The sequence below is a fragment of the Pleuronectes platessa genome, chromosome 8 (genome assembly GCF_947347685.1).
Source record: "Pleuronectes platessa chromosome 8, fPlePla1.1, whole genome shotgun sequence".
Classification (NCBI taxonomy): Eukaryota; Metazoa; Chordata; class Actinopteri; order Pleuronectiformes; family Pleuronectidae; genus Pleuronectes; species Pleuronectes platessa.
The window spans coordinates 9,827,853-9,848,442 of record NC_070633.1 but is presented as its reverse complement, the minus strand read 5'-3'; the positions used below and the strand labels follow the sequence as shown (position 1 = coordinate 9,848,442).

Here is a 20,590-nt window from a genome sequence, read left to right as displayed (position 1 = left end):
TGCGATTTTAAGTGTGACTGTCAGGTCTGAAATGAATCTAAGTCTTTTCAAATTGATTTTCTGCACCACTGGCATGATTTTAAAATGTTCTGTAATCCTGTATAAAATGCAAATCAGATGTATTTTTCAACATTATGTTAAAACAAACTTTGTGTGGTGATGTGTGGGTGGAACGCTGCAGCAAACTGGATACACACATCACAGTATGCAAATCTCAGTCTTCCAGAAAGGACGAATGGAAGACGCCTTAATGTTGTTTTAAAACTACTGAAAAAATACGTGCAACTACTGTCGGTGACCAAAACAGACAATATAATACAACTGACCTCCAAAATTAAAACCATCAGTGTTGATTAGAGACTAAATATATGTGTTTTATTACATATTAAACTACTTACACACAGGTTTAGCATGTCATTTATAAACAAGAGCCTTTAGTGAGTTTTTTTGTTCTGATTTGATACACCTTCCAAAGATCATTAGAATTTACACCAGTGTCTTTCCAGAAAAATACAACTCAACCTGTTTATAATTTCCTTGATGACTCCAATGGAGCTCTTCAAAGCCATGATGTCATCAATATGTGGTTATAGCTATTTACTAGGCAGGGTGGATCTAATAAAAGACAATGCTAAGTTGCATTGTGGGAGTTGCAAGATCCAGGTTCTTTGAATTTCCACCTACATCAGCGACAAATACAGCTCTGCTAGTGTATCTATATCAGGTGGTACACTGTTGTCTTAAATCGCATGGATTGTTCAAATCAATAAAAGGGGGATCCTGTTTATCAAAACAGCAATGAGTGGATATGTTGAGCAAACAGAAACTAAGCTGTCACTTAACTGAAAAAGCTCAGACACTTGCATAACTGAGGTTTTTATGTACAAAAAAAAGACAAAACAATTCTTAAATACTAAACCACACAATGTCTTGAAGTGATTATCTAAAACAATTTAAAGCACAAGGTACTGCGACATTACTTAGACAAAAACTTTATCGCTACAAGTAAAAGGCGAATTCACAAATAGATCTCCGAGTGGCCCGGTGCCAACTTTGGCCTAGAATGGAAAGATGAAATAAAACTTTTCTTTCTATTCCAGGCCTTTGTTCCAGACTTCGTAAAGAAGCTTCTGTAGGTGCAGGATCGGACTATACGACTGCAAATGATTACCCTACTGAATTAACCATTCCAAGATAAAAAAAAGTCCCTGATTAGATTCTCGAACACCCACACGGCCCCAGGTTCCTGAGGATTAATACTGTTAATGATTCGCCTTCTGGTTAAGGATGAAACAGCTCATTTTATTCTACAGTGGTTCTGCCATCAGTCTGCATTGGTTAAAAGGAAAGAAAAAGAGGTTTGTCTGTTGAAAGCCACTCAGTTTATCAGCTGACTGGTGTGAAAGCAGCAACTGAACAAGCAGTTTTCAGCATGTGTGTCGTAGCAAAAGCAGAAAATAACAAGGAAGCCAAATATTTCATCTTGTATTTTATTGCGCCATGTCATCATAAACGCTTCAGCGCTGTAACATCAGCCATTGAGGCCTAATCTAAAAGAATGACCCATAGAGAGAAGTTTCCAAAACTCTTCTAGAGGTAGACTAACTAATCAGAACATTCGACATTTGAACAGCAGAAATACAAATACATTGGTCTGGTTAATATTAGGGCCTGTAACATGTCGATATCTTCAATCTATTTCAGTACATGATTCCACCCAAAGCAAACACGGGAGCAGGGAACAACACTCATGAAGAATTCCTCCGTAACGCACAGTACGAGTGTAAAGAAGATCAAGTGTAAACTCTTCCTCACAGAGCTTAAAGGGAAGGTCAAGTTACTTCACTGCTCATTAAAACCAACACTAATTTAAGCTGAGTGTCCCGAGAGCGGAAACAAACATATGGCTTTGATATCTTTTTTTGCATATTCATAAAAGAGGTCATCCCTGCCAGTGGCATAAAAATAGCTCTAATGTTTACTAGCCAAGAAATGATTAACGCTGTTAGCTGCCTGTAGTTAAAGAGTGGAAAACGCCACAGACGGGGTGCCTGCTTTCAAGCCTGCTGGCTCTGAGGGATTCCTGCAAGATTTTTAGCTGCAGCGCTTAAGGAGAGGGGGGGGGGGGGGGGGGGGGTGGAGGAGGTGGAGGAGGAGAGGGAGGAGGAGGATGAAGGGGGGAGGGAGGTGCTGCTGTCCTAAGATGATCTGAGCAGGGGGCTGCAGACCCAACAAACAACGCACACTGGAAAAGCGGCAATACGATTTTAGGATAAGGGTTTAGATAAATATGTCAAATCTGTGCTAGAAATCTTACAACCAATAAATATATTTACATGTAGATAATTCAATAAATAGTTCAGAACAGGCAAACAGTGGTTAGGCATCCGTAAGTAGTGCAATTTAGAGTCCTGCAGCACACCAGTTCAATGGATGTTCTCATGATGGGTCACTTTTGTTTGTTTAAGCACTTGCAAGGGCTTCACATTAGCTCGACCACTTCCTGTTTGTGCAACATCCTGTGTATTTGAAAACTTCTAACTGAATGCATTAAGACGCTGTAGCATGCATGAACCCTTTTGCCTGATAAGAGAAGAGGGAGGAGGCGGAGGTTCATTCCGTTTGTAAGACATGCTGCTGATGAAGGGATCTTCACCTGGTGACAGAACAGAGAGAAAAAGTCAAGTGGGTTAGAATGTAAACCAACAGACCGTTGTTGGGAAGGAAGACTGGGCTGCATCATTTTTATCTCATCTACACTGAAGTTGCAGGCATTTCTTTCTTATTTTAAACAGCAGAAGTTAGATAGAGAGGAAGTAGAGTGCGAAAAACTCCCAGCACTTCTTATTCGTAGCGATCAGTGAGTTCAGCAGCAGTTCTGCAGAAGTGTCAAACAGAATCAATCCGTCAAATGAGAATCATCTGTGTGAAGAAGTTAGCAGGCTAGTTACATAATGGAGGAAATGCAATAGCTGCATCATGACAGAAGGAAAAGTTGAAGCCATTGGGAATATCAGTGCTTTCCTCAGACATAAAGTATCATAACATTTGGAAAAAAAGTGCAGACGGTTCTGGTGCAGATTGAAGAAATTATATATAAAGTGTTAATTACTATGCTGAGATGTGCTGTTTTTTCTGAACAGAGAAAAAGTAGACTCTCTACTAGAGAGTTACCGATACCAGCATCAGAAATTACATGGACATGGTGAAGGAGGCATCAGCACACACATCTATGTACCAATCTGAACTAATACCACGTCTATAAAGTATATTAGTCCTCGCCAGATAAAACTGTTCTTTTCCCAGAAATTACTTCTTCTCCGCTGCTGCAAAACAGCAGTTACGCTTTACTGTCATTACTGGCACTTGGCTAAAATGTCAGCAATTTGGCAATATTGAAATGAAGTAATTGTTGTGTATCACTAGCCCTATTTATTCACGCTCTTTTTCAGTTACGGCGGTCTAACTAGATAATGATAAAAGGTCTATAGCGGTCTCTCTCTGTGTCTGTTTGTTTTTAAAAGGTTTTTACCTGAGCCAGGTCAAACAACAATGAGAGCAATCATCGCTTCTAAACAGGATTAGTAGCAAAGAGCTCTTAAATTTGTATATATATATATATGCTTTGAGGCTATTTTATTTCTTTTCTTACAAAATTCCCGGATTTCTCAAACGAGACATTTTCATATTGCATCCCGATTCAGATCCAGTCCTCTCCCAAGTGTTACAAAGGCAAATTATGGAGCCCTGTGCAGAGAGGTGCATTTCCTTTGAAACATTTATACGGCTTTAGCCTGCACTGCTCACTGCCCATGTATGCAGACTTAAGCTGGTATCTGGTGGCAGTTGATCAGGCGTTAATATTACAGTGTAACTTAATGCTCCGGGCCGAGGAGAGCGTGGGCCTCAAATCACATGTGAAAAGACTGATTGTATACTGCAGTATGTGTGGCTGGAAACTGTGTTTACGACTCACACTGACATCATTCATACATTTTTATTATTGTGTCATTAATAAGAGAAGGCTGACAGTGACAGAGGACTTTTACCTATTTGCCTGAAAGCTCCTTCTTCATGCAGGACTTGAAAGAGACGAACTTCTCCCCCACTCTGACACCCTTTGAGCATGTGTGTGTGAGACAGAGAGAAAGAAGGAGAAAGATGATTAGACCATTTTCCTGATGTACCACTAGGTGGCAGTACGATTTCACAAACGTCACTAATCCCAGACATTGAGGTGAGATGTGTTTCAGTAATAAAAAGTGGCAGCAGTGTAATTTAGACATGATGGCATGGAGTTGTTTAAGTGTACCATTACCTAAAGGAAAAAAAAGACATAAGTAGGGCCTACTTAAAGTTGTAATTAAACAGGAAACATGGTGTTTGTGTTGGTAATAGTTGCCTAAGCGGACCTAATTGTGTTAAAGCACCCTGTTTTGAAAATAAACATGCATTTCCGAGCTCAGCATAGAGCCACATTTGCCTGTTTGTCTGTCTTCAGATTAAATGTGACGTGACTCTGGAGCCAGGAGTCCATCTCTGAGCTCGTTTTGGCAACTCTACACAGATTACACATTGAGAAATAGCCGACAGAAAGAATGAGAACACGTCTGAGGCTGACGAGGGAGGTGGAGAGAAGGTCGAGCAGGTACTTCTCTCCTGCCTCCTTCGTTAAACTGTATAGATAAACGGTATTCATGCTGCCTCACCCCTTTGCCACGATGCAGCCGGTTCTTCATGACGCCGATGAACTCCTGGTGGCTCAGTTTGTCGTCGTGATCCTCGTCGAAAATCTTGAAGACGGTGTTGACCAAGTGGCGGGTCAGCTTGATGCCCGTGGCCACGTAGACAGCTCGGGTAAACTCCTCTGCAATATGACATTAAAAGACACACAATATATAAGAAGACTTTTTTAATCTCTCTGCTTGCGGGCACAGGGTGAGCTTCACTCAGTTCATGGATATCTTTGAGATGAAGTGGGAGGCCACTTTGAAACTCTGAGATTCTGAGCTGTGTCTCCTGAACCTACTGACATAAAGACAAAAGCAAAGCCGACCTGTGATGAATGCTCGTAAAAAAGACACAGAGACGGACTGAGCTGCTTGATCAAAACAGAATTCAATCATAAAACCGTGGCTACACCGGCTTTTTACAGGACGAGGACTCACAGACACCAAATGTTGTTCCTGAGTGAATGCCAGTTATGAGATGTAAAACAACTTAAACGAATGAAGTGGCTCTTCATTGATCGGTGGAGGTCAGGAAGGTCAGTTCACTTGGAAGGACTCTGAGACTGTGAAAAGAAGTGCGTTGCGTCCTCTGTGGCTCTGAAGGAGCTTTTCAAAGCTCGACAAATGACCCTGATGATTTAATCAGATTCTTTTACACTCGACAAATAAATGATGAAAATAGATGCACCATACCACCGAGGAGTCAGCGCCCCTGTGGACGAGGCCAAGTCTATAAAAGAAATGGTTTCCATTTGGTGTGGAAGAATATGACTGTTACAGCCCTGACCTCTACCCCAATCCGACACCTACAGGAGGGACTGGAACGAAGACTGAACTCCAGGTCATCAGTTGGTGTTCAAGGCTGAATGAGATCTAATTCTTCAAACTGGGTTTCGACATAAAAAAATTCAGTTTTTAGAGTATGTTCCACAAACACAAGTGGGTGTAATATTCAGGTGTCCACATACCTTTGGCCATGTAGTTATAACATGTTATAACCAATAATTACTCGAACTAATGGCACAACCGTCCACTTAAATTCGATAAGCTGCACGGAACTACACACCCTCAGTCCGCTAACTGTGTCAGATCTTTTCATCGAGATCCATTAATTATTTCATAGCAAAAAAAAAAAATACTCCTTATCTGGCAATGTTAAAGAAAGAACCTTGGTCCAGATCTATGGCCAATTTGGATGTGCTCATTCTTGGCCCATGTCCAGTCCTTCCACCAAGGGTCATGGAAATCTGTCCAGTAGTTTTTCGTGTTATCATGCTGACCCTCCAACAATTCAACAAACCAACGGGAAAAAAATAACAAACAAGGGGAGAAAACACAACCTCCTCAGTGGACGGAAAGAGGCAGCACCAAACAGTGGGTCTCAATATGAGGAGAAAAATTGTAAAACACTCAAATGTATTTTTGCCCTGTTCGTCTTTACCTTGACCAATGGAGCGGTTGGCGAAGTTGTACATCTGCATGGCGATTTTAAAATCCTCCAGGTTGTTCAAGAACTGGAAGAAGGACCTGAACTCGTCAAAGGTGATTCCCTGCAGAGAGATAACAACATGAAAACTACGTCTTTATTGATGAAACATTAACCTTGTGAAATGTAAAGTGCCTCGTAAAGCAAAGGGTCGGAACATGTGTCAACACTCCAGCTCAGGATGGTTCTCCGATTCACACCATACATAATAATATGCTTGCTTTCATCCTGCGGGGGGGGGGGGGGGGGGGGGGACCTTTATGTGTGTGTGTAGCCATCAGATAGATAACACACCCAAACACTTAAAAGTATACACTGCTGGATTTTCCCTGCGCAGTATGGACACGCCGGGCTGTCAGCAGTGGAGGGGGGGCGTGGGGGGAGGGGGGGTTGTGGCTTTTGGGAAGAGGTCAGGCTGTTTTGCAAACTTTTCTAAAGCAGATTAACCTGATACTTGCACAAACAAAAACAAAAAAGTGATGAATCCCCAAACATCTCAGGCCTGGCTGATGACTCCAACACGGAGCCCATTGATGTCCACTCAACCGTCCCACAGCTACCAGTTCCTCCTCCCGCCGGGGCTAATCTGTGACGCTGTGCTGTTTGGACAAGGTGAGGGCCATAAAATATCTCTCAGCCTAATGATGAGACCCACTTGATTATCAATGGAGATCTAGCAACAGGCTACTCGAGGAGGATGAGGAGGTGCTGGCGTCTTTTCACACGGGTCAGCGTGACGAGAGGAAGAACACATTACAGCTCAAAATGAGGATGCTTCACTCAACAGCTTATTCACACAGCGGTAAGGAAAAGAAACAGAGCAGTAAAATACTAATAAGCTATTATAGTATGTATATTTGAGTGTGTGTGTATATATATATATATATATATATATATATATATAAAAATAAATAATTCTGTTTCTAGGTTTTACATCCATCTGTAGATTTATTATTGTTAAAAAAACAAAGAGTTCTGAATTTAATGGAAGTGTCTTGCAATCACTTGATTAAAAAGATATCTGCTCTGTTTTTCCGAATTAATGAGATTATAAAAGTAAAAATTGAGCTTGTTTTGAATTAACAAAATAACGTAATATATTTGAGTTACTTTGAGAGCGTTAAAGCAAGCATGTTAAGCCTGTGTAGTTAGATTCCTTTTATTTTGGTTTGGGTTAGAGACCTTGGAAGTTATTTGTGTCTTTTTATTTTGTTGGCTTTGTGCAGGCACCTCAGGACTTTGGGACTGTTCAGACAGAAAGTAACAGGAATTTAAGTCAATCATCCCCTAAAATCACAAGGTGTGAGATTAACTGTGGACAGAGCCAGGCAAACTATTCTTCACACTTTATGTGTCATGAGGGGAGTGTGGGGAGCCAAGGGGGTGTTTTGTGTTTTCAGTTTTGTGACGTTTTTAATGGATTACATCTAGAATCCCACAAAGGGAATCTGACGCAAAAGCAGCGCACCTTTTCATCCGGCATGCTGTGTCGCACGTTCTCCAAGTACCCGCTGACGTCGGCCACGTTGGTGTAGCGTAGGAGGATCCGGGCGAAGTCTTCCTCGCTGATTGTGGGCATGCCTTTGGAGTAGGAGAGGAACTCTATCTCAAGCACCTCTGTCTGCAGGTTGTCCATGAACCTGGAGGAGCGAGACGGGCGGCAGCTGCTGAACTCACATGCACAAAGGAACACTAACAAGACTACTGAGGGCTGAGCTGTTGGGAGGTTTTGCATGGTGTGAAAATGATATAGGAGAGAGAGAGTAGAATGTTCTCGGGGACATCATGATCAAAAACAAAAGGTTTCTCAACTCACTTGTAAAAATCTTCAAATTTCAATTCAGCTTTGCCTTTTTTCCCAAAGAAATGCACCAGCAGCGTCGTCTCTGTCTTCTCATCCACCTGATCAGAAGGACCAAACGTTAGCTGCCTCATCGACCCTCGTAGCGTTAAATATCCTACTATATTGTGATTTGTAAAATAGCAATAACAATTCAAAATAATGCAATGCACTATGCATTTTGTCTACATTTGCACAAAATCTCATCTCAGTTCCAGCAGCCGGGATACACTGTTGTGTCAGCTAAACATTAACAAAGACATTTATTTCAACCAGCTGAAACTTGAAGTGAAGATGGTAGTTAATAGCCAGATTGAGCTTTTCAATAATTACTCAGAGTTAATGGTTAATTTTCAAACAGTGGGCCAGCATTTCTCTCATTTCTTCACGGTACAAACATGCAGCAGATTTATTACACATGCTTCCCCCTGTGTTGCAGATGGTGTTTTACATTAGAGGAGCTCTGTGAGCTCTCCTGATAACAAGAAGACAGATGCACCAATCATGAGCATGTTCCACTGTGGTTATTAACAGTAAAGAGAGACACATGGTACAGAAGGAGATGCAGTGTAGTATTACTGTACAAGTGTAATAGTCAAAGGTGAAGAGGCATCTTAGAAGCCGCTTCACTACCTCGGTGAGATCAGAAAATAGGACTTGACTTGTGCCACGTCTGAGAACATCCCACATGCCCCGGGCCTCCGCATGCTGACTCTCTTTTCTAAGAACCTGTGGCAGCAGTTGAAGCACAACTATTAGAAGACAATTTACATCTTGTTAACAGGATAAGGGGAATCAAAATGGATGGAAGGTAGAGTCAGGGTGAGGAGACGGAGACACATCAGCAGAGGACAGACAGACAGGTGAGCATGCAATCCACTGAGACAACAATCTGACATCCATCTTTCTGCTCAGAAAAACAGAGCAGAAACAGAGCGGGGCTGACACCAGTGTCTGTGAGGCCCGTCAGCCCTGACATGAGCCTGCTCTGCAGCCATGCATGCAGCCACTTGGCAGGACGACGAGCCAACACAGCTGACACATGTCCAAAGCATGCAGGTCGTCGCAAGATCTGAGGCGTGATTCCTGCCAGGTTCACAATGCATCTGAACCAACCAGTAAGGAAATGTTGTGAAAAAATGCAGATATTAATTTGCTATTGGAATTTTCCTTTAGTCTTTTGTCCGCGTCACATTTCCTGTCCCATTATTGTCTGGAACAATGAAGCCACTCGGTGCTATTTTCTCCCAGAGGTCACGCTCCTGCTCTTGGATTAACCAATCATCATTATTATTATTATTACGGTTTACACTGCTCACTTCATTCTCTCAGCCGCCGTGGGTGTGATATACCTACAGCTCCACTCAAACACAACTGTCAACAACACTTTGCTTGTAATTGCTTGCTTGGTGTCGACACTGCTGCGATAAAAAGATCACAGACCATCTGTCATCAGAGAAACACTAGGATTCCTCACTCCCAGGTAAAAAACCAACCCATGTTTATATCACTTATTCAGTCTCGCTGCCTCGATGTCAAGTGTCGACACCGCCTCAGTGAAAAGGGTCGACACGTGTTCTCATGTACTGCTTCGCTTGCTTTCACAATATTTATTTATCTATTCAGTTTTCTTTTTATTTCATCTCTCGAGCCCCGAGGGGAAATGTAAGAATGCTGATAAAACAGCTTTTCCTCTGAGCCTCGTAGCTTTTCACCAGAGAGGGGGAGATTTACGACATGATCCCACAGCTAATTACAGAACAACTCTTTAATGCACCACGCTCGGTCCCGTGAAAGGATCCGACACACTTGCAGGCAGGACATAGCGGGGGAATGCCCAACCGCAGCACTGAAGACGTGCCTGTTATGTGTTATTGAAAAAAAAAACTGACTTTTGAACTTGTTGCTGGCGAGCTACCTACAGTACGGTGGGAGGAATCAAAACAAAAGAGACACACCTTAAGGTACAGCGTTCAAACAGCGCACTGAAAAGGTGGCTCTCCCCCTGTGTTAGCTGTAGGCACCTCTCTGTGTGTGCTGAGTGCTCTTCCCACCCCTGCGTCTCCTCTCTGACGGGCACCTTCATGGTCAAACCCATCTCAAAAGGAAACCCGAGCCCAAATACCGCTCGTCAAGAAACTGTAAAAATAAAACATGGGGGTCCGGAAGAAAACGTTGTCAGTCTTCAGGTAAGTGGAATCTCTCTCACGGCGCTGACAAAAGACGGGTACATAAATCATCTGCGCTGCGGCCCCCCCACACACAATTTGTCAGATAATGCTGAAGTAGTGATGTATTTCAATTTCACTGAACGGGAATGAGGCTGTGTGGCGTTAACTGTGACAAACACGGGAGGTGTCAGCCCCTGAGACATGTGTGTTCTTTCACCATGCAGAAACGTTCTCAGGTTAGAGAGACCTCATGCCAGAAACACATGCAACAAGCAGAACAGTTCATTTTCCTCCAGGGAAAAAGAACAATACGCACAGTGTGCGGCTGGGATTTGCGTTGACCGTAAAGCTGCAGGAGCTGAAATGCAAAAAAAGAGGGAAGGTGTATGCATGACAGAAGATCCATTCATAAATCACAACGTATTGTAGAAGAGGAACATGGATCCAGATGAGTTTGTAATTTAAAGTCGTCAAGTTTAAACCAGGATTAAATCTCCTTGCCTTAAGCTTTCATGAATGCACCCAGTCTTCATCCTCAACTCGTTTTCTTGCCAGGCATCATTATACTTCCAAATCTAGAGGACCCATTCTAATGATCTTTTTGATGGTTATACGGGCGTCAGATTAATTCAAGACCGTCCAGAGATGCTAACATTTTGTCCCTGCAGAGTAAGCTCCTCCATGTTGTGTTTGTGTGATAAGACCTCAAAGAGTCGCTCTTATCGCTCCATTCAGCTCTGCCTGTTTTCATCCACCTGCACGCGGCACAGGGCGGCCCTGCAGAGATGAAAGCCTCAGACATGTTTTACCCTGTATGACCACATTCACCCTACGCCCGTCTTCTTTCTAGGAAACCGCAAGTGTTGCAAAAATCTACCACGTAGTCGTCTGCTTCAAATTCAACATTCAGGACGGATGTCTGCATTTGAGCAACTAAACAACATCATCACCTTATTAACTTGATAGAAAAAAGATCTTATTTACAAATTTCAAGCAGACACAGAAAAACCTGAGCATTCAAGTCATGTTCCTGACCCTCTGCTTTGGTCTCCACCAGCTCCAGACACAAATACCTGCAGCTTAATCTATGAATTGCTCCACTGTGTTGAGCAGGTATCTCCCAATGAATGCAGATTAAATGAAAAACAGATATCTGATGCTTTTTGATCAATGTGTTCCTCTTCAGCTCTCCACATGTGGGCAACCAAAGCCTGCTCAAACGTGACTGGGCAAACTAGAAATGGAAACCAGAGGCCTTCCGGTCCCAGAATATTGTCCCTCGTTTACAGATTCTGCAAAGTCACGTGCAGAATCTGTTATAGGGAATCTTATAGAGATTTCCCTTAAACAGATACCTGCCCAACAGTTTTCCCTAAATCTCTATAATCCCTAAATCCCTAAATATGTTTGACTTTCTGCCCCTGCAAGTTGCTAACTTTGTCTCTGTTGATTTGAATTGAGCCTTTGGTTTGAATTTGTCAGAGCCTTTTATGCTTTGACAGTTGCTGCTGCTAGAAACAAGGTTGATGAGAAAACCTTGCAGAGTGGAAAACCAGAACAACAGAGCTGAAAGATGCTAGAAAGTTTCTTCAAGAACTGCAACATTACACACATTCATTTGGTCCGTTGTAAAGTTCTGAAACTCATACCTTCTGGTCCAACCTTTGCACGTCTTCACTCACTTCCTTTCTGTCCTTTTTCTTGCGGAAGATTTCTTCAAGCTGGAGTAAGGCCGACAAGTTATTACGCAGATTGTAACAAGTGATCAGATACATTTCTATATAACTGGTTATCAAGAATTGGTCCATACCACCAAGAACTCCATTTTGTCCACCATCTCATTCCCATCTGCATCGAACATGTTGAAAGCAATCCTGAAGCCTGCATGGGGCTCTGAGATCACACACAAATCAATTTCAAAGTCACCTTCATACACTGCTTGTAATATTTCAAAAGTGAGTTAAAATATTGACTTACTTGTTAAAATGCAGAGCAGGAAGAGGTACTCTGTGTAACTGAAGACACCTGAACAAAAGAAAGAGAAACAAAAACCAAGATGTTCCCTTTTCCACACAAGACGGCATCAAATAGCATTAAGGACAAGCCGGTTACAGATGTTCAAAGTCATGCGGCCGAGGTGAATAAGCCGTCCACAGAAACAGTGCACGCCTGCAGACAAGAGTAATCTCCTCGCTCTCACTGATAACATCTTAAAAGGTGCCTTCTCCTTCATGCTTGGTGTTCCTCTCACACAAACACAGGCTTTACAACTGAGCTGACCTATCTGGACACAAACCCAAACAAATTTGAAGCCCACGGCCTCTGATCGTGTTTGGGTAACAAGGTGTAATACATTCTCAAGTGATCTGTCACTGATTGAGAATGGCCGATTCGGGTTCTGTGTCCCGTCCTCCAGCTCCCTTTGTTGTGGGACACGGAGAGGGGAAGAGTAAGTGTCGGGAGACATCTCAGCCGACTCGGGAGGCTTCTCCCCTCTGCCTCTGAAAGCATTCCCAAGCTTTTGTTTGCTCGGGGAAGATAGAGAATCCAGCTCAGATAGTTCTGGGTGAGTGCTCCGGGTGTTATGGGAAAATAATTCAGGTAGAGGCTTCGCTGCAGGGAGATATTTTCAGAAAGAGGAGCATTTAAGTGACAAAAAGAAAACTGGCGACAGAGGAGAGTTTTTTTTACTCTGTCTTACAATTCCTCTAGAGGCGGGAAGTATCCATCTAATAGGACAATGTAAAAACCACTGGAAAAAATGTACAAGCTGAGGTGTGAAAAAGAGAATTAGTGCTGCGTGCCATTAGACAAAGTTCATCGAGAAATTCCCCCTGACAAAGTGCTCCATCTTCTCTCGCTGTTTGGCAGGTACGGCCTTATAATGACAACAGATCCCTGGCTTCAAAGCCTCTAAAGCTTAAATGGGTTGGGGAGGGTGAAAAAAACTTTTAAGATTCCAATCATGTCTCACCAATACCACACACCTTCACTCCTGGAGGGACCCCCCCCCCCCCCCCCCCCCCCCCCCCCCACACACACACACCTCCTCCTCCCTGTGGCTCAGCCTCTGAGCTCGAGTAGATGTTGTTAGACAATACAAAGAATTCCACAGAAACACTTCATACAGAGTGGCAGTCCCACAGATGTAATCCAATGCCATTCTTGGGCTTCATAATGTCCGCGGTGATCAGGGGGGTGGCCGGTGGGACATGTCTCAACATAGCTGGGTTCAAACAGCTCCCTCGCTCTCTAAAGCGACGCTTTGTTCGCAGATCAATCCCGTCCTTTTTCCCCCTGACAAAGCCGCAAAGTTTAACAGCAGGATTAAAAGCCCCAAATCCCAGCGTTGGCACTTAGCTAAAGCAACAGAGAAGAGAGAGAGACAGAACAGAGCAGTGAGATCTGATGCTCCGCTGGCTGGTCTGACACACTGAGCCGGAGTGTGCAGGCCCAGGTGGGGAAATTAAAAGAGACCTGTACGCTCACAATGGCGACTTCATTTTCATTAGTTTGAACGGAGGTTTGCAGTCGAGGAGTGGATAGTTTCACTGCCCGCATCAAGTTCATTCAGATTCTCGGTTGAAACACAATCATCAAGACTTCCAATGTGCAGTGCTCATATACAGAGCCATCACAAATGTTTACTTGTTGTTTCTCTATGCTAATTTACTGGTATTTTAAAATTACTTGGGGGGGGGAGTTTTAAATTAAGCCAATTTTCTGCCTGTCTTGGGACTGCATATTATTAGATTTATTATATTTCTTAAATGCACAAAAGTCGTCACAGACATTAGACAGGTTGACTTCATTTTCAACAGCCTGAGGTGAGATCTCTGAATTGTTAATTTTGTCAGACCAAACCCAAAAATACTCAGTGAGCTGTCACACACGGCAAATACGATACATAAACAACTCCTGGATAATTGAATGGTGATGAAATGTATCATTATGCCTGAAAACAATTCAAGTTACCCAAGCTATAAATACATTTCTCAAAAAAGAAAATCACCCTCTGAAAGTTTTTTATTATTGATGGTTCAATGCACAAAAGTTAAAATTTGGGGAAAAGAAGCAAATAAACAACTGAATGTTTATTTTCCTATCAAACAAATGGAGATTTATTTTGCAGAATGCTGCTAAAACTTCACTCAAGTCTATTCAGTGCCATTTGTAGCCTTTCCTGAAGGCTTGATTTTATGACCCAATAACTTTTGATACATTTTTACTTTCTTTACTAAATCTTTTGCTTCTTTTATTAATTATTGGGAAAATATAGAGGGTTAGTATCACCATTCCAATTAATTATTTCCAATTAATTTCAGTCATCAGTCATTTAACAATTCATATGACATTTGTCTTTAAAAATTATAAAAGATTTATGATTTATCTTTTTACTTAAATTTTCCCTTCAATTAGTACAAAATCATAAACTGTTCTTTACAGGAAACTTCATTTTGTTACTTGATTTTTTTATTAAAATATAAGGGAGGAACCTCCTGTATATTATAAATGGACTAGGACTTCCTGCAAAGGTGACCTGAGAATAAATCTACCTCAGGCTGATGGAGAGATAAGATAGTATTTACAGCACACCCTCTCTGCTCTGCATCACACCAGGCTGACGTGCACAACAGGGCACACTGAGCAACACATGAAAGACCTAAATGTGACAGCCTTAAAAAATAAAAGGGCAATTACGAATATTTAAGGGATTTATGTAAACATCTCTAATACATCTAGCAGGTTCCTTACCTCCTTCACGAAGATTCCTAAACAAATTGGATGATCCTTTCCAAACAGCCGGAGTGTCAGCCAACATCTTGTCCAAATCCTGAGAGAGAAAAGGAAAATCCCTGATCACTCATTCATTTCTAAGTCCTGGGTTTCCACAACATAACACAGTGTTTGCTGACATTACAGGCAGCACAGACGTGAAACACAGAATCTTCCCCAAGAGCATTTTATTAAAATTGTGTTTATTTAACTGGAGTAGCCTTTTCATTATAACAAATCTTATATCAATAGAAGTTGTAAACTGTAGAACACTTAACTAAAGAACAACTCACCTTTTTAGTAAGTGACCTCCAAGCTTTTCTACCTAAAGAAAAGACAGGTAGTAGTTAGTAGCTGATGGCTTTGTGGGTTTTTAATTTCGATACTTTTATATTTGTCGTGAAACAGAACTGGAAAACAAAAGTGAAAACCGGTGTTTACGTGGACAGCAACATAAGTTGCATATCTAGCTGGACACATTCCGATGGTCAATAAAGCAGCAGATAAGATGGAGGCATTGTAAAAAACACCTGGCTGGGTAATCACATCGATAACGGTGACAATAACAGTCCATTGACGCATTTTAAAACCTGCGTATAAAGCTGGGATTATGATTTATATTTGATGGCTCGCTCCCCACCAAAATAAGGAAGGAGGGGTGTATGCAGGTATGTATCTGATCTTTCAAGTAATGTTTCATATATTAATTATTTACATGACAGCACTTTGAGTTCTGACTTAATCCTTTCACTGCATCGGACTGTGCTCCTTCTGTTGTGTCTGGAATTAAAACCATCTCTGATGCATAACGTTCATGTCCAAGGTCATCCTAAATATCCCCAGGAATGGCAAAACTCTCTTTTACAGCCACAATATAACCATAAAACACCATGATTACCATTTTGCAACACATTAGCCTTCATCAACAAGTGGATAATAACTGAAGAAGTACTCCTCCACAAGTGCTGCTTGTTTTCCTTCCTCAATGTAGGTCCAACACAACAATCACAACAAATCCTAATCAACCGCTCTCATCACAACGTCTCATCATCACGTTCATGATATCCATGTTCAGTTGTTTGGTCTTTCTGGGTCCCTGCGAGTTTTAGTTGCCACATAAATGAGCCATAAAAGTGGGGTTGCTGGTAAAGATGTCTATCTTTATGCAGGTTATTATGACTGAGGCACTTCAAGCTGCAACTTATTGTCTGATGACACTTCCCAGGCCCTCAGCAGCTAGACATGTTCCAGGAAACAACAGTGAGAGGCCTCTAAAACAAATCTGGAGTAATAGGAGGATGAAGGAGCGGGGGTATATCCCATGACTTGATGGAAGTGTAATTAAGCAAATGGCCGCCGACAAATAAAGCTGATTCCTCAGAGCTGCAAAGATTACGCAGGCTGAGTTACATCTGCAGTGCAGCACCTAGTTACAGTACAAGCAGAATAAAGAAAGTGAATCTTATAATGTGAGTGTGAGTGGTTGTTTGTCTCTATATATCAGCCCTGTGATACAACCTGTCCAGGGTGTACCCCTCCTCTTGTCTGATGTCAACTGCCCCCAACCCCCAACTCGTAAAGGATCAGCATGGATAGGAATCTGTTGCTACCACAGATGGAAAAATAATGAGTGGATAAATATATTTATCTTTTCTTTTTATTCTTTTTTAAGCAATTATAAATGTTATCTTTGTTGGTTGGTTTCGAACTTTGGAGATATTTCAAGACATCACACTTAAAACTCTATTATGCTATTTATCATGTAATGTTGGTCTTAAGTAATTTAGTCAAATTATGCATTTTCTACAATATACTGTCAGTTTTTATTATTTGATGGTGCAGTGTCAATGTTTTTCGTAACAAAAAACTTGATTTGCTTTTTTACTGCATATGTGGCTTATATATAAGTTTGAATGATTTACTTAACTTATTATTTATTTTTTTTTTTTCATACATTGGACAACGGCTATTTCAGGTGTCTGTTATGCAACCAACTTTACGACTTCTCAAAATAAAAGCTCTGTAATGAAGCTCGGTAGAAAGCATTTCGGCTGCAAATCGAACCTTAGGCTTTTACTTTGTAGATAATTTGGTAAAAAGTAAGTTGTTCTATTAATGTAGTTGTCATGAAAGAGATCAGCACCCGTGACTCTCTTGTATGTCTGTGTCAGCCCAAGATAATATATACAATGAAAACAACCAGATTTACAAAACGATCAGGCGGTAATGTTTACCTGCGGTTACTGTATTTTATCAGAGGACCTAGAAGAAGGCAGTCGAGTCCTTCTGCAAACTAAAGGCCCACTGCCCTGCCCCCACTGACTGGTCGACGGTTTATTCAAATTTTATTAAAAGTGAATGCACTGCATGTCCAATCGCACCAAATGCAACACTGCCCTTCCCTGTGCCACTAAGAACACATATGCCAAGCGTGAAGCCATTAAGAGAAATGGTTTGTGACATATACAGACAGTTTGGAGTTAGGTTGATAAATTATTTAAACAAAGAATTAATTATCAGCTTAACAAATGACTTACTATGAATTGACCTGTGTGACCTGATATGGCAGCTTTTAATAGGTTTTAAATAATATAAGGAATTGTTGATGTCTCAGTCCTCAGTTAAAGAACCTGCTGTTGTGAGTTTAGTGTTTCTGAGTATCAGGAGCACACTCACCTTTAGGTTCATTCAGAGTGACAGATTCAATGAAGTTGAGTGGAGTCATGTAGAGCTGGCCGTCGTACTCCACTGAGCTGAACAGACGAAATCTGTTTTCAGAGGACGACATGTACACGTCTCCATCATCCAGACCGTAGCTCTTGGCCTGTGAACACACACACACACACAAGCACACACACACACACACACACTGTCCTGAAATATTGCAAATCATATCAACAGTGATAATACTGTCTGAAAGATGCTTTTCATGAAATCCACGGAAGCTTTCCTTGTCACGAAAAGCCGCCGCGCTCACATGGGACAACAAAGAGGCCCATGCTTTAATTCAGTAATGGGGCGCATGTTATGTCAGCCTTATTTTTCATCCCCGTTCACCAGATAATGTCCCTACAACGGTTCAGATAAGGAGGCTGGATTGGTGAGGACAGAGTGGATCTCTCCGTCAGGTGGCGTGGTGCCAGGTCCACTGGGCACCGAGCAAACACCCAGGGAATGTGTGCCCCCCTCTGCTTAACCATTAAACCCCCTCTAACCACCCCCACCTCTCATCAAATGTCAGTCCCTCCGCCAAGCCCCAGTGTCCAGTTTCCTGCGTCCCTGAATTCCTGCTGCCTGTGGACACCAGTCAAGTTTACCCTCCTCCTCGTCCTACCTGCAGATATCGCACACGGAATCTCCTGTAGCTACAGAGGCGGACAAGCCAGGTCTTATTTACATGTTTGTTTATTGTGATCTGTGAAAGTCATGTCAATGTTGTCAACACATGTCATACAAAGTGCTGTTGTGTTGGCTAATAGAGCCAAATACACATTCAACAGGGAAGACAGAATAAGAAAAAGAAATCTCCCTGTTTCCTGGCAATGTTGTCATGACTTGGATTAATCTGTCAGTTAATGAGAAAGTGCAGATCACAAGTTCCTAAACTCCACAGATGTATTTTCCAACATTGTGTTTTGTCAAAATGTTGCTCAATCTTCTCTGCATCGTGAAGTTTGATGACACTGATTAACCAATAAACTCAAACACACCCATCTCATTATAAACTTGTGGCTGGATTTGTGAAACATTTAACCTCATCCCACCTTGTGAGCAGTAGATTAAAGCTAGGGTTGGTAATCCAGGAAAAGTTAGCGATAGCAGGTTACACTTTGAAACTATACACACCAATTCATTCCACCCCCTCCCATCGGCCTTTTCCCTTCTGGCTATTTTATCTCCTTTAGCAGCGTATGCATCCCCAACTGAGGACTCCAGTCATGAGCAGTGAGAGCACTGGCAGGTTGCATTCAGGCAGGCTGGGTCAGTTAGTGACAGGCGGCTACACCAGCCAGTCATTTCATTAGGAACAAATTAAATTAATTTACTTTCTCTTTTGGTGGCTATTGTGACGTGACGAGGATTTCAACAAATTAAGGAACAATTTAGCAAATCGACCTAAATCTGAGCTTTACAATAAACACACTTGTGTACCTGCTTTAGCTTCTTTGGTGTGAGGATTTGCTGCTTCACTTTTTAATATGATTAAAAATTAAATAGTAATGAAGTGTAACGTGCTCACTACTTTCTAATGAAGTGAACAGTGACAAACCAATACAATTTTGGAATGAATGATAAATGGATTATAAAAATAATCCTTATTTTTAGTTATACAAAATAATTAATCTCAGGGGACATTTGTCTGTTTTGTCCACAGCTGTAGCTCCATGAAGTTGCCAAAAATACTGACAACTTTAGAAATAACATCATGTATTATGACCTCGCAAATGACCATGTTGCTAATCTTAATCAATCAAAAATGAATTGCTCTCTGATGTAGTGGCGACACAAATTGACAGTAAAAGCTTCCCGAAGCTCCAGGTCACTGCTTTTGCATAAGACCACACTGTGGTCCACCTCATAAAGAACATAAATACTCTATACTATACATATTCTCTCTTCATTTCATAAGTAGTATGTAATAGTTCTGAAGCTAAAGCAGGCGAAACACTTAATAATGGTAGCCATCATTAAGTCACGTGATAGGAGATGCCTTGGGTCGTTTTGCCATTTCAGCACCAAAGGTCGTGGATAGCTCCTGATAGTGACCTTATCGTTATTATTAATAACATGCATATGTATATTACTGTTATCTTTGTAGTTGTACGTGCGTAAAGACGTGAGAGAGGAGATTGACCGGAAATGCAGTTTCTCTTTGGTCATCAGCGTTGTGTTCCTACACGGAAACCGAAACTCACATAGAGATCTATGCAGTTTTCTATTGCTGAAGAAAACGGTGTTGTCACCAAAGCTCCACTGCTGGATAGTCTGCTCCAATGTACCTTGTCGGTGGCAGAAACTGACGGCAGCAGCAGATGCGAGAGTCGAGCCTCGACGCGGCTCCCCAGTCCGGAGCGTCTACCGACCACCGGGCCCCGGTAGTAATAACAATAATAATAAGAAGAACAAGCAGCTCCGGTGACGCACGCTCCGGCCGCGATGACTTTGAGCGCCTTGGCCGCAGGAGAGGAGGGCTGCTGCCGCCGCGCTGCTGTTCTGGAGCCGGTGGTGAATGAAGGGATCAGCCTGCGCAGGGCAGCCATGTCTGTTTACACACACACACACACACACACACACACACACACACACACACACACACACACACACACACACACACACACACACACACACACACACACACACACACACACACATACACACAGTGCAGAGAGCTCGCGAGAAACGCCGTGGGTATAGCTCTGCTATTCCAAGACGCTCCAGGATTAAAGGGCGTCACATTCATGAGAGTGCATGAAGGAAATATTGGATTATTTGTTTATGTATTTATTATAAAATCATGTCTCATCACTGCTTTTTATTTAAGGTTTCACACATTTACTATGAGGAGGTTTAGAATATAAAGTCAGAG

At 42.0% G+C, this 20,590-nt stretch overlaps 1 protein-coding gene across 1 annotated transcript; it reads right to left on the bottom strand.

Moving 5' to 3' along the window:
- Positions 1-2,152: 2,152 nt before the first annotated feature.
- On the bottom strand, positions 2,153-20,264 carry micu3b (mitochondrial calcium uptake family, member 3b). Its single transcript, XM_053428919.1, has 15 exons — positions 20,004-20,264; positions 17,680-17,827; positions 15,297-15,328; positions 14,983-15,061; positions 12,205-12,252; positions 12,038-12,120; positions 11,877-11,948; positions 10,544-10,585; positions 8,690-8,785; positions 8,033-8,118; positions 7,685-7,856; positions 6,172-6,280; positions 4,710-4,867; positions 4,050-4,118; positions 2,153-2,656 (listed from the first exon to the last, which is right to left on the bottom strand). Exons 1-14 carry the CDS (start codon positions 20,262-20,264, stop codon positions 4,050-4,052), a joined length of 1,455 nt encoding a protein of 484 aa, XP_053284894.1. The 3' UTR covers positions 2,153-2,656.
- Between the last annotated feature and the right edge of the window lie 326 nt (positions 20,265-20,590).

Excerpts from the sequence above, each read along its gene's own strand:
- micu3b (XM_053428919.1), bottom strand. The coding sequence starts at position 20,264 with ATGGCTGCCCTGCGCAGGCTGATCCCTTCATTCACCACCGGCTCCAGA. Across the intron at positions 6,281-7,684 it reads ACAGCATGCCGGATGAAAAG|GGAATCACCTTTGACGAGTT; the intron begins GTGCGCTGCTTT and ends ATCTCTCTGCAG. Across the intron at positions 4,119-4,709 it reads GGCTGCATCGTGGCAAAGGG|GGTGTCAGAGTGGGGGAGAA; the intron begins GTGAGGCAGCAT and ends ACATGCTCAAAG.